This window comes from Oncorhynchus mykiss, chromosome 32 (genome assembly GCF_013265735.2).
Source record: "Oncorhynchus mykiss isolate Arlee chromosome 32, USDA_OmykA_1.1, whole genome shotgun sequence".
Lineage (NCBI taxonomy): Eukaryota > Metazoa > Chordata > Actinopteri > Salmoniformes > Salmonidae > Oncorhynchus > Oncorhynchus mykiss.
The window spans coordinates 26,219,971-26,234,541 of NC_050572.1; the positions used below are offsets into that span (position 1 = coordinate 26,219,971).

At 40.8% G+C, this 14,571-nt stretch overlaps 1 protein-coding gene across 11 annotated transcripts in view; it reads left to right on the forward strand.

Annotated features, from left to right (window-relative positions):
* Window positions 1–1,738: 1,738 nt before the first annotated feature.
* Window positions 1,739–14,571, forward strand: part of LOC110488181 (phosphatase and actin regulator 4A) — a 42,326-nt gene continuing 29,493 nt past the window's right edge. Inside the window, exons 1-3 of one of the 11 annotated variants that reach the window (XM_036970951.1) lie at window positions 1,739–2,809; window positions 7,301–7,416; window positions 13,345–13,389. In XM_036970951.1, the coding sequence (XP_036826846.1) occupies window positions 13,377–13,389 (13 nt within the window). In that variant the 5' untranslated portion in view covers window positions 1,739–2,809; window positions 7,301–7,416; window positions 13,345–13,376. Of the gene's footprint in view, window positions 3,003–3,264; window positions 3,295–4,275; window positions 4,352–4,835; window positions 4,975–7,300; window positions 7,421–13,344; window positions 13,390–14,571 lie in introns of those variants that run through there. The other 10 variants (XM_021560278.2, XM_021560275.2, XM_021560277.2 and 7 more) reach the window with 10 other exon arrangements.

Genomic DNA, 14,571 nt, shown 5'->3' on the forward strand with positions numbered 1-14,571 from the left:
GTGTTGCGTGTTCTTAAATGTATCAGTTATTCTGCGCTCTGATACACTCAGACGAGAGTGCTTTGAAATTGGAATAGATAGCCAGAGTGAATTTACGAACGCACTCAAAGTAATTGTTCATATAGTTCCTTTTCGTTCATTTTTTTAACCTTTGAAATCAACATCGTTTTTACATTTAGCTATTTATTTTAGCTCACCAGTTAGCACGTTTAATTGGTCATTTAGGCTATTACTAACATCATAACTTCACAGAATTACGAAATTATATACTAGACATTAGGAATATTTTTGGAACATTAGTAATCAGTTCTCAAGAGTTGAAAATAAAGGTTCTGTTCCAGAATACTAGAGATCACGTTTGTTCTCTGTACTGTTTATATTACTCAAAAAAATGTTGTTCTATTTCCAGCTTTCGGTTCTGTTCCCTGAACCGGTTCCAACCCCTGTTTATAATTGCCATGTTGTCAGTACAATCTAAAATGCCCTTGATCCAGAGAATAGAGGGTATGCAAATGTAACAGTTCTGTTTCCAAATTGTACCGGATAAGCTCACCCCACAGCATTTTCGGTGGCTCAACTGGTCTGTACTTCAAGCAGAAGTGCGGTCATATGTGTTGGCGAACAGAGGACTATTGATTCGAGCCTAGTGTTTCTGTTTAATTTAAACTTTATTTAACTAGGCGAGTCAGTTAAAACCTCTACGGGATCGGCGTCCCCCCCGCGGGATGGTTGAGCTAATGTAGGCTAATGTGATTAGCATGAGGTTGTAAGTAACAACAAATATTTCCCAGGACATAGACATATCTGATGTGGGCAGAAAGCTTAAATTCTTGTTAATCTAACTGCACTGTCCAATTTACAGTAGCTATTATAGTGAAAGAGTACCATGCTATTGTTTGAGGAGGGTGCACAATAATGAATTTGAAAATCTATGAATAAACCTATTAGGCACATTTGGGCAGTCTTGATACAACATTTTGAACAGAGATGCAATGATTCATTGAATCAGTCTAAAACGGGCACACACTGCTGCCATCTAGTGGCCAAAAGCTAAATTGTGCCCGGGTTGGAATAATACATTATGGCCTTTCTTTTGCATTTGAAAGATGATGGTACAAAAAAAACTGCATGTTTTTTTAGATTGGATTATCTTTTACCAGATCTATTGTGTTATATTCTCCTACATTAATTTAACAATTCCACAAACTTCAAAGTGTTTTCTTTCAAATGGTATCAAGAATATGCATATCCTTGCTTCACGTCCTGAGTTAGATTTGGGTATGTCATTTTAGGCGAAATTGAAAAAAAGTGTCTAATCCTTTTAAGAACAAATTCTTATTTATGATGACAGCGTACCCCAGCCAAACCTGGACCAATTGTGAGCCACCCTACGGGACTTCCAATCACAGTCAGATGTGACACAGCATGGATTGAAACCAGGGACTGCAGTGATGTCTCTTGCACTTAGATGCAGTACCTTAGACCGCTGCTCCACTCAGGAGCCAGTAGAGGAAGCTAGAGTGGACAGTGCCATCATTCACAGAAACACATGGCCATGCACACCCCTTATTTTATTGGAGATTAGATAAAACACATCAGATTTATTTTACTAGGCAAGTCGGTTAAGAACAAATTCGAAGCTAAAATGCTTGTTCTTCAGCTGTCCCCCTTCAGGGGCAGAATGACAGAACTCTGGGATTTGAACTTGCAACCTTCCAGTTAATAGTCCAACACTCTAACCACTAGGCCAACCTGCCACCCCAGTTGATGTATAATAAAATAAATGTGTTCCTGTACAATAAACTAGCCAAGCCTTTTTGTGAAATAGCACAAAGGTCTTTACACTCTCGCTGTGCAATGGTATCTTTCCCAAACGGCACCCTAGTCCCTATATAGTGCACTACTTTTGAGCAGGACTGTCCTTCCCGCTCTCCCTCGTTTCCCTGTCAGATCGTGCTGGTATTTCTAAATAATCCAGTAGGTGGCAGCCCAAGTAAAGTGTGGCCTTATCTTTACCCTGCAATTTCAAAAAATGACCAGCAGAGATCAGAGTACTCACATTTTTGACAGCTGAAGAACAAGCATTTTAGCTTTGACAATGCATTCATATCACATTAAGATAACTTTATTGATCAATTGCACACAAGGTCCAACCGAAATGTTACTTCCGCTTTTAACCCTACCCCCTCCGAAAGACACATATATACATAGGAATTTGGAATGGCATGGGGGGTTTAAGTGCCTTTGCTCAAGGGCACAATGAATGTGGGCAGACCCACGAGCAACTGCACCCTCTCATGATGAGTTAATATTTTTTGTGGCCCTCACCCCCATCAATCGCTTGTTAGGATAGGCCTAACATCATACAGTCAGTCAGTCATCTATGATTTTGAAATAAACTCCAGTCATTTGGAGATGGGAAGGGATATTATTTTCCGTGGTCCAGCGAACACTAACAATGCACCTCAGACAGTCAAACAAACATTTTGTTGTGTCAAACGTTACGTGACATTTCATTACCATTCCATCCTCGGAGTGGCCGCATTGTTTGTACGAGCTTAGCTAAACAATTCTACCCTCGATGTATGTTTGTTTCCATTGCATTCTTTCTTTTGATTCTCAATGTTTGGAAAGCACATCTATCTACAATAGTAGACCGCAAAAAAAAAAAAAACGAATAACCTACAGGTCACTGCAAAGGTGGAGCGCCTCATTTTACATCTTCAGTGCGCCTGTGCAGACTCACTAATCTGTCCACTTTCAACAGCGATTTCTGGGCACAGTTTTCAAATTGGTAGCTAGCTACTACGTAAGTTAATATCTATCTAAGCAGTCTATGTACAAATGAAAATGTATACACTACAGTAACCTGATATTAGTTGTTGCTTGAGTTTTGGCACTTTAGGTAGCTAAATTAGCTGGATATTTTAACTAGTTCCGGCGTTGTAGTTAACACGGGGATTTAAGTCGAGCGACTCAGCTTTTGGAGCAATATTTCAAAGGTAAGTGCATAGCTAGCTATTATATCTTATTTTTCAAGATACATAACTGTCTCACTGAGAACATGCATTATTGTGTTCATTGTTAGGCCAGGAAAGTAGTTAACTGGTTAGTGAATAGCTAGCTAGTCATTCAGACATTAGCCGGAACTCTGAAAACTACTATAGCCACCTGTTGCTTGCTTACGTCAGCTATTTTACTAGTAAGTTCCAGTACTTTTACTATAGTAGTGTATCATATCACATACTTTTTTGTGTATCAACATGCTAGCTAGCCTTTTCATTGACGTTATAGGTAAGGTCAATCTTTATTCTGTCTGACTAAATGTTCTTATAGCTAACCAGCTACAGTAACTATATGATAAATTAGTGCAACTAGCTTGCTGGCTATCCAGCCAGGTAAAGTCGGGTGTAATGCACAACCCCATTTTCCATAACATAACTCGTTTGCCGATTATTTTGTGCCACTATAACGTTTAATGGCACAGCCAACATTTTGCCGAACAAATACTAAGTTGATGGTAGGTTAGTTAGCGCATTAGTTATTTCTGCTTGATGATAGACCGTCAGTGCCCTGCTCTGGTTTGCCCACCTGAAATGCCAAGTGCCAAAACAACAATATCTTATAGGTTATTGAAGGCCGAATAGACTTGACTTTTACCACAATTCACACTATATTTCCATCTGTATGCCATCATAGGCATAAAAGCAGTTTAACACACACACACGTGCCAACAGAAGCTGTTTTAAATGGGCAAGGTCTATTTTGTCTATGACAGTCATCAGTTGGAATGTTTTCAGGACATTGTGTATCATGTCAGCAAAAAAACAGATGGAGCCATTGTTTACAGATGGCTCATTTCTGGGGTCCTTGATCAACCAAACCTAAACTATTAGTTTTCACCAAAATAACGTTTCATGTCGAGGCATATCTAATATCTCTTGGAACAATACTTACGATTCACCCCCCTACTATTTCGTGAACAAACGCTCACACTTCACTTTGCTGATAGTAAGTACATTTTAACTCAATAAAGTAACTATGATTGATATGTGGTTGTCCCACCTAGCTATTTTAAGATGAAAATACACTAGCTGTAAGTCGCTATGGATAAGAGTGTCTGCTAAATGACTAAAATATAAATGTCAGGTTGAATGTGTCTTTCGCTATCAAAGTGTTTAAAACCCGTTTTTATCCAGGGTCTCTTGTAGTGTGATTTCATGGTAGCTTACTCTCGCGTGGTCTAGAATGGACTACAATGGCAGCCCACAGGTTGAAAATGGGAGACTCTAAATAAAACTTATTTTAAATGCTTATTTGATAGCGAAGGACACATTCAACATGCCAAATCGTAAGTATTGTTCCTAGAGCTATTGGAAATGCCTCTGTTGATGGGAAACTTTATTTTGGTGAAACAGTAGTTTAGGTTTGGTTGATCAAGGATGCCAGGCTGTAAACAATGGCTCGTTGCAAACTAAGCAAACAGTAATAACCCTTTGAGGTAAGCTCTTTTTCACAAGCCCCATCTAGATGAACTACAATTTAGTTTCACTGTTACAAATAATCGGAAGTCTCTTTCAGCATTATTAGTTTCTCCAGTTTAAATACCCTGTGCCTCATTCAGTTTGATCTCTCTGGTTTCATTACGGTTGGGATTTGAATTGAAAAAGACTGCTTGTGTAACCATGTAAAACATAAGATTAGTTGACTGTCATGTTGCTGGGCGTTTTAGTTTCCACTCATTTAGAGAGTAGAGGAGCAAATACCTCTTAGGAATTCCTTTACAGCCATTTCTGCTTGTTCCAACAAGTGTCAAGTACCTTCAGTACTGACTGGAGGTGGTAAACAGCTCTGTAGAATAGGATACCTGGGGGTTTGTCTGAGTCGTCCGGTTCTTCTAGAGAGAAGATGATAGAAAGGGATTGTTTTATCAGATCGAGATACTCAATTGTATGCTAGTCAGTCGTTTTAAAGGTAAGGCTATTGTTTCACTTTGTTTTATATAGGCTGCTTTAACACTTCACTGCAAAAGGTGATGGATATCTGTAGTCTGGGTTCAAGTCCATGCTTTTAGTGAGGAGGTTGTAATGTAATTTTTCTGAACAGAAAATTATAGATTTCTTCACTTTCCAATTCAGCACAGTCACATCCATGCTACCTGATTAATAGGCCTACATGTAGTTAATTAGGGCCTATTTGTTTCCAATCAAAAGTTAATGATGTGTGGTTAATTGTTTCAGACTTTTAATGGTTACTATTCTGCTGTCAGTTGGCTATATGAATAAATTATAACAACCCCCCCCCCCCCTCCCCTCCTGTGTGTGGACATGGCCAATGCTGCAGAATGAACCCAACACAATGGGCGATTGTACCCACCCAGGTCTTCCAAGCTCTTCCCAGGCTCGCAGCATTATGCTCTGCTCTAGGAACAAGCCTTTAATAAGATGTCAGGGAGTTCAGAATAAGCTGCACTGGTTGTTGCTCTCTACAATATTTATGAACGCTATTTCACAATGAAAATGGAGAGCAGCTGATTTAGCACCAGAAGTAAATTTATGAATGCATTTTTAGGCGTTTTGTTGCATCAGTTCAGTTTGAGAAGTTACTTTTCAAATGCCAGGTACAGGTGGCATTACTAATCTGTAGCCTAATAAGTAAAACATCAAAAATTAGGTAGGTGCTTATATTTGTTAGATCTCACATGTACAAGTGTGTATTATACACGTGTGAATTGTAAATGTGTTTTTTGCTTATCGTAACTCCCCCTGAGACACCCTCCGATAGTAGGGTCATGGCCAGGGTCTGGCATTATCAATGGCAATCCTGACGCAATTAGGGTTAGGTGCCTTGTTCAAGGACACATTTGCCGATTTCTTTCACCTTAATGGCTCAGGGATTTGAACTAGCAACCTTTCAATTACTGGCCCATGCTCTAACTGATAGGCTACATGTCGCCCATGTAGGCAATGTGTGTATGTAATTGGCACAGTCGAAGGAGCACCCATACGGTCACACACGCACTTTCATTTTGATGAAAGTACCCAAAATCTCATGGCTGCATCACCTTACCAAACCTGAAAATCTGGCTTCCTTCACCTGTCACTTCATTCCTTTTTGTGTCAGGTTCTGGTTTCCTGATGCAGAATAGGCAATAGGACTCTAAAACAGTCAAACAATCACCTAAACATACCAATAAGCACAGAGAGATGGGTCATTACCTGCTCTGCTCACCATTTGAAGTTATGGTGCTCGACTGAGGTGTGTGTGAGACTATCTGTTACTTGTTCAAGTGTTCAGGCCAGAACCTATTGTGCATAATGGAGGCCTAGTCTAACCTCTAGTTTACTCTCAGATTGGCCACACAAAGCAGCAGCAGCCAGGTGAACATTTTGTTTGCCTTTCCTGCCTGCTCATAACAGGTCATTTGTTGCTTTTTAAAAGCTAGCCTAGTCTACCTCTCCAGATCTGCATGGGAGTTGAAGTAGTCTATGAGCTAGGCCCTAATGCACAGCTTGGAATTTTGAGTATGGAACTGAGTGAAGCACAGATCTTTCTCTCTAGTGAACAATTTGTGGGCAACCTCACATTGGCTTTACTCGGGCATCCATGTGAAGGTCAAAGGCATTGGCTATATATATATATGTAGGCCTATAAGAAAATAGTCTACTGATTATGCCATTCAATATAAGCAAGCATAATAACCAGGCAGTTACTTGGCAAGCTCTGTCTAGTTCCACAGGTGCCTGAGCCTAATGCCCTAGCAGTGGGGATTAGTTAGGCTAATTTAAGTGGCGCACAGACGTACACTGCTACTGCCGTGGGGAATGACATCACGTGTGTCTGTTTCTGTGTCAGTGTCTACTCACTGCAGGGACATTGCCAAACCGGTTAGACAGAGCATAGCTGACCATGCGTGAGATTGCTGCAGCTGAAACAGGACGGCCTAGCCTATGTCCTGACTGTTCTAATGGTTATTTACATCTCCAACGTGCAGCAGCTACGTTAGTGTTTAGGTTCATCAGTTAAAGCGCTGTGTTTTTCATGTTGTCAAGGTGAAGTTGTCATGATGTGTCTGGATGTATTACTCCCTAGTGACCGTCCCTGACCTTCTCCTTGGTAGAGATATTGATCTGTATGCGTTTTATCGGCCCCAGAGGGCTTCAGTGTTGTCAGCACTCTCTAGTACAGTGCTATACAAATCTGCAGTAGTAGTCACACCTCCAGTCTGTCAGGCTGTTTTCAATGACGAGTATGTTATTTTGTTTGACCTTCACTGACTTTGTTTTTCTCTTTTATATAGAAATAATTCAAGTCCTTCACAGAAGTCAGGAATCCCAGACACTACTTGGCTCTAATCACAGGAATCCCAGACACTACTACTGACTGGGGAAGTTACGAGGCCCATGGTCTTCTGAAGTGAGTAAGTAACCTAGCTGTTGGCCCAGAACGGGCTCTACTTAGTCCAAGTCGTGCTCACTGGCCACCTTGCCAGGGCTGTTACCTTCTGATTGATACAGTGGTTCCTCCTTTAACTTCTTGACGCTACCCATCCCTGTCGCGGGATCATTTTCGTCAGCAACCGCTGAATAGCATAGCGCAGCAGTCATATAATATTACTAAAAAAAATATTCATATTCATAAAATCACAAGTGCAATATTGCAAAACACAGCTTATCCTTTTAATCCACCTGTCGTCTCAGATTTTGAAATTATACTTTACAGCGAAAGCAATCCAAGCATTTGTGTAAGTTTATCGATAGCCTAGCATAGCATTATGTACACTTAGCATCAGGAAGCTTGGTCACGAATCAGAAAAGCAATCAAATTAACCGTTTACCTTTGATCTTCGGATGTTTTCACTCACGAGACTCCCAGTTACACAACAAATGTTCCTTTTGTTCCATAAAGATAATTTTTATACCCAAAATACCAACGTTTGTTGGTCGCGTTATGTTCAGAACTCCACAGGAAAGAGCGGTCACAACATCGCAGATGGAAATTCCAAATAGTCTTCACAATGTCCACAGAAACATGTGAAACATTTTTTATAATCATTCCTCGGGTAGTTTTTAAAATATATATTCGATAATATATCAACCGAGTGTTTAGGTTTTTCAATAACAGCGGGAGAAACAATGGCGGCTTTACTCTGTAGCGCAAAAACTCACTCCGAGAGCCCCCACCTATCCACTTACGCAATGTGATCTTTCACGCTAATTTTTCAAAATAAAAGCCTGAAACTATGACTAAAGACTTAGGGAAGCCAGAGAAAAAGGAATCTGGTTGATATCCCTTTAAATGGAGGATAGGCATGCATAGGAACAGAAGGGTTTCAAAATAAGAGGCACTTCCTGATTGGATTTTCCTCAGGGTTTCGCCTGCAATATCAGTTCTGTTATACTCACAGACAATATTTGGACAGTTTTGAAAACTTTTGAGTGTTTTCTATCCTAATCTGTCAATTATATGCATATTCTAGCATCTAGTCCTGAGAAATAGGCTGTTTACTTTGGGAATGTTATTTTTCCAAACATAAAAATAGTGTGTGGTTTACTACGGTACCCTGCGTCACCACTTCATTACTCCAGACCAGCGCGAGGGAGTTAGACACTGATTGTGCTTTTGGGTCCTAGGGTTTTTAATATTTTATTTTCTTAGGATTATTTTGCTCATACTGTATGCCACTCCCGTCTGGTCACGTTTTACAGCACCTGAGTGGCACAATGGTCTAAGACACTGCATAGCAGTGCAAGCTGTGTTGCTACAGATGTTGGTTCAATACCCATGGCGGCCTCGACTGGGAGACCCATGAGATGACTGTAGGTTTTTCTCCCTCTAAAAAAAATTATTCTAAATCACAAACTGTCTTTATTTACAAATTAGTAACAATGTCTCGTCCCATGTTCAAGAATGGCCTCTTTCTCGCTCATTTTACATTATTTGAAAACAAAATCATTTCCAATTATTTATTTTTTCAACAAAGTGATTATTATTAATTTAGAATTAAATAAAATCCCATTTGATATTCTCACAGATATATTATAACAGGGTTACCCTGTTATTAGCAGGACAATATATATTGGTCATGGCTCCCGAGTGGCACACAATGGGACTGCCTTGAAGTTCTCCAGCTGTATCCACTGAAAGTGCGTACGGTTCAAGGCGCGAGGGCAGGGGGCACAGGATGGGCTGCAGAGCCACGCATAGAAGACCGACCGAGCCCATGGGGAAGGAGGAAGGGGGAAGGGGGTGGACCGCCACACTGACAACACTTTAGGGGCATTGCACTAATAATGGCGCTGACTAGGGAAACGTTCCCGCTGTTCTGTTCTTAGTGCCAGTCTGCAGGTTTAAACTAAAACAATGTAATTAATAATGACATCTTTATGCTTTCGTTAGTAAAATAATAAAAGTACTCTTTCAAAATGCTGATGTTTATTTAGTTATGGCTCCATAATGAATTACAATCACTGAATTACAGAAATATTGGAACAAAGTTTTCTAATGAAGGTAAGCAAATTGTTGCTTACTGAAAAATACTTTTCAAACACACGGTTACGTTGTACGTACCATTATGGCTATTAGCAGGGCTATATTTTGGCCTTTATGGGTGGCGCACAATTGGCCCAGCATTTCTCTCCCTCTAAAACAGAAATACATGTTTTTGCCTTTGCAAATATTTTTGCCTCTATTCAGATTACAATTGCTCTCTTTTGTGTTTTTGAAAACTAAATAACCTCATATCTTTATATATTATCAAGTTGATGACAGTCATAAAGCTGGCACCTATATAAAGCTGAGTGGCTCACTCATTCATGGCTTTAGATCAAAATAAATAAGTACCAACATTCTTTCTGATAGTCTTTTAATAAAGAAATGTTTTGGTTATCCTGACCTGGACAGCATGTACAGTATTATAATAGCCCATAATGGGCTATTAGCAGGACAATATACCTTTACCAACACCTCTCTGTATTTTGATACTTTGTGGATGGGGCTCCGGAGTGGATGGTAAATTCTTATTTACAAGAACAGCTTACTCCTTCCTCCCCGTCGGGGAATTGAACCCCGGTCTCCAGCGTGCCTACAGGACACTGGATTATTTAGCTAAATAGACCAGTACTGTACTCCCGACCGTCACGTTGTACAGCGCCATATTTTACGTTCCATCCTAATGGAAACCCAGAGGGTTTTTGTTTTCTTTAGAAGAGAAACAACCTAATATTAATTAAGTAAGTACCAGTCAAAAGTTTGGATACAGCTACTCGTTTCAGGGTTTTTCTTCGTTTTTACTAGTGAAGACATCACAACTATGAAATAACACATATGGAATCAGTTAAAAACAAAATCTTATTTACGAGGACTGCCTACTCCTTCCTCCCTGTCGGATTTGAACTCCAGTCTCCCGCGTGCCCGCAATCTCTAATACAGCTATTATTGCAGGCTACCAAATGCTTCTCAAAGATGCCCTCTGGTGGTCAAACTAGCACTAACTAGCATTAATGGTACCAGTGGTTCACACTTAAATAATGTGGCATAGAATTCTGCGGCATCATGCAAGCTGCGCCGCAGTACGCTGTAACTTTTAAAGGAGGAACCACCAAGATTTGACTTCCTGTTTGAGATTTGGACCCATGTTCACTAGGCACATGTTGATGAACGTTGCAGATAGAAATGTCATAAATAGAGCAGACAAGAGTCCTTATTCTACATTTCAGAGGGCTTCTTTGTTCTACATGATGTGCAGTGCCTTCAGAAAGTTCACACCTCTTGACTTTTTCAAAATGTTGTTCTTACGTTCTGAATTAAAAATGTATACCTATCTAATCAAGAAATACTATTGTTTTTTATTATTATTATTTATACAAATGTTCAAATTTTGTTTGAGTATTTTGTGTACATTATAAAAAATATATATTTAAAGACTAAATCCATTTTAATCCCACTTTGTAACACAACAAATGTAAAAAAGTCCCGGGGTGTGAATACTTACCGGCAGGCACTGTGTTTCTATCTGGCCATTCCGCAACGTTTTGAATAGCTGAACGCAACCCTACCTTGTTTCTGCTCAGGTTAGTCACGTGGGAAGCAGGGAGGGATTCTTTTTATTTTGGTCAGGAGACTTTGTTCAGGGACTATTACATTCCAAAGTGCTGTACCTACCACTCACCGCCCTACCCATTTCCTGCTATGATATTCCAGGACCACACCTACTCCTCACAAGCTGGGTGACCACATCATTCTGTGTTGCTGCATTGACTGTTCAATTCTGTAGTGATCTTCATGGGATTGGCCCTTTCTGGTAATCAACTTTGTCAGGTCCTGATCCAGCCCTGGGTCTAGTTGCATCTGCTTCAATGAACAAACAATCCCACTGACTGTTTCTCTCTCAGTTCAAAGAGCTGCTCTGAGCCTCCCTGTATACCCTGTTAAGCTGTCCTAAACTGTGATTACAGGAAAGGTATCTGATCACTTGAAAAGGTGATTGTTCCTGCGGGCCATATACAGACGTAGGCTTCCATTTAATGTAATAAGTCACCGGCTACACTTGGCCTGTCCCATTGTCCAGAATAGAGAATAACATAATTAACTGGTGCTTTGTTTAGACATTGTTTGTCATGTAATAAAGAAACCCTAGGTGATATCGCCTCCACATGTCCAAATAAAATTGTATTAGTCACATGTGCTGAATAAAACGGGTGTAGACCTTACAGTGAAATGCTTACTAACCAACAATGCAGTTAAAAAACATAAGAAATAAAAGTAACAAATAATTAAAGAGCAGCAGTAAAATAACTATGGCAAAACGAAAATATATATATATATATATCACACACACACACGGGGGTACCGGTACAATGTGTGGGGGCATTAGTTGAGGTAATATGTACATGTAGGTAGAGTTATTAAAGTGACTATGCATAGATGGTAAGAGTTGCAGCGGTGTAAAAACGTGGGGGGGGGGGGGATGCAAATAGTCTGGGTAGCCATTTTGATTCGTTGTTCAGGAGTCTTATGGCTCAGGGGTAGAAGCTGTTTAGAAGCCTCTTGGACCTAGACTTGGTGCTACGGTACCGCTTTCTGTGCGGTAGCAGAGAGAACAGTCTATGACTAGGATGGTGGCGACTTTGACAATTTTTTTAGGGCCTTCCTCTGACACTGCCTGGTATAGAGGTCCTGGATGGCAGGAAGCTTGTTTCTGTTTAATAAGCGGAAGCTGTGCAGCTGGTACTGTGGTTGTAATTGGCTAACAAACATTTAGGACCTGTGATGCAACCCTGCTTGAATCTGTTCCCTAAAAGCTTGCTTGGAGCACATCAAAAAGACTGGGCAATAGACAAGTCAGCCCCTGATGGCTTTTGGCTGGGTTTTAAAATCCAGACAGACATTCACACTGACATTGGTTAATTTCTCCATCACCTCCTGGGTCTCTTTCACATGGCCTCCCCCTTCACTTCCACCTGCTCTTTGGGACTGTGTAAATCATCAGTCTGAGTCTTAAAGATATTGTGGCCTGTAACACTAAATCTATTTGTTTGGGGGTGGTGAATGGAGGGAGAGGGTGTCTCTGGTTGATGGGCAGCTCTCGGGGAATTGTGGGGGAATCTTGGATGGTTGTTGGCCTGGCTGTTGGAAGTCTGCTAGATGACTGAATGTAAATGTTGAGCAGCTTCACTGCAGGTTGTATGTATGTTATGTTATGGTTTGGTATGTTTGTTTTAAAAACAACTTGCTGCTGTCCCATGTGCCCAGAGTCCTAAATGAATCGTGTGTATGAGTAAACATGGCATGTGTTTCTGTGTCTAAAGTGGAAAGCTCAACATACATTTTTTTCCTGTCTGGTGAGGGTCCATTAACGCAGTGAACACCACAGGTAGTTAGCAGCCAGAGGATTAAGGGCGATGTTCATAACTTGGGACTGCCAGGGAAGGCGAGAGACTGATTTCTAAGCTCCATGTGTTAGAGACTCTGATAAACCATTTTGAATATGGGGCTAGAGCTATTCATTTTACTGTAACTAAACTGCTTCTTCCTGATTTGAGGCTCGTCTTAATCTGTTGGGGAGATGAGAGGAAAGCACCATTTTACTACTCTGTGGCTCCTCTCCCCCTCTTAAAGACAATGCTAGGCCTGCTGGAAAGATGATCTAATATGGTGTGAATTACTCTTTTTAACCAACACTCTTATATGAGGGATAAGGACATCCGATGATCGTCTCCATTCTCACACACACACACACACACAGTCATTGCATTTGTTTGTGTCTGATGGTGCCTATTTTAATCTGTTGTTAATTCTACTTTCTCATTTGCTCGGTTTCGTCCCTTGTTTTGTCTGACTCAGGAGCTGTTGTCTGCTGTGCTTTGGACTCTGTGATGGCAAATCGGGGTAAGAAAAGTATGATTTCTATGTAGGCCTGTATCCTATTCTATCATAGCCTACTCCTTTATGAAAATGGCTTCATTTCTAACATGTCATGCCCTTTTGTGTAAATGGCTTAGGTCTTGTGTAGGAAAATTTGATTTTGTAAGTGGTGGTCTTAGGGCAAAAGCTAAGTCAAAACATCTGAAAACCCACAGAAGACTGTTCTAGCCTAGCTAGTTCTGATAAGTCTCACATGCGATAGCGTTGTGCTTTGGAGATTACTATCAGACATGGTATCAGGAAAGCCGAAAGTGGTGAGTCAACACTAATAGTATAAAGTGGCTGCGCTGGCGATACTCGGCAGTCCTATCCATTATGGGGTGGGCTCAACGCGACACATAGCCCCTGACTGTTTCAACAGAGCTATTTGATTGGGCCTGTCCCAGAGCACCCACCTGTATGGGGCTATCTGATTGGGTCTTTCCCCACGCAGAGGACACACCTGTAAAGGTTAGGAAACAGCTGTTTTTCTCTACCAGCCCCACACAGCCTTGGCTCTAGTCTCTTGTTTCAACCGCAGAAGGACCTCCGTGTGAGTCCATGGAAGAGGACATAGTATCTGGTCTAGACTCGTTAGTTGCTGCCTGTTCTTGTCGCAGACCAATCTGTTCTGTTAATTGATCTATGAAAGGTTCAAATGGTTGTACAATCGGAGTATAGATGTGAGTAAAATGCTGTTTCTGTTGGTGGTTTTGTTTGTTCTGATGAATGTTTTTTGTATTTTCTTTTCTGAAACTGTTGAACAATGTCAGTTATTTGTAAGGTGGTTTTATCTGAAAGACTGAATATGATAATTGAATGAGAGGTGTGACCTGTTTGTACTGGAAGCTGATCCACATCATGTGATGGTTACCGTGTGTGTGTGGCCTTCCTAAGCCAGGCAGTGAAAGATGTGGGGGCTGGTCTGAGTTCTCATTTCTTAAACTGTGCAGAGGATTCACGTCAAATGGAAGTGTACGGACAAAAATATTCTGATTTATAACAGTGCGCACGCATGTCCCACGCCGGTTTCCCTTCATAAATCACGATCAACTCGAAATTTGGAGCACCTTGTCCCGCCCTTTTTAACGGCCATAGTGTCCTAAAAATAGCCAGTGAAACGCCACTAATTAATATTCATCCATACTGAGTGCATGACGGCAAATC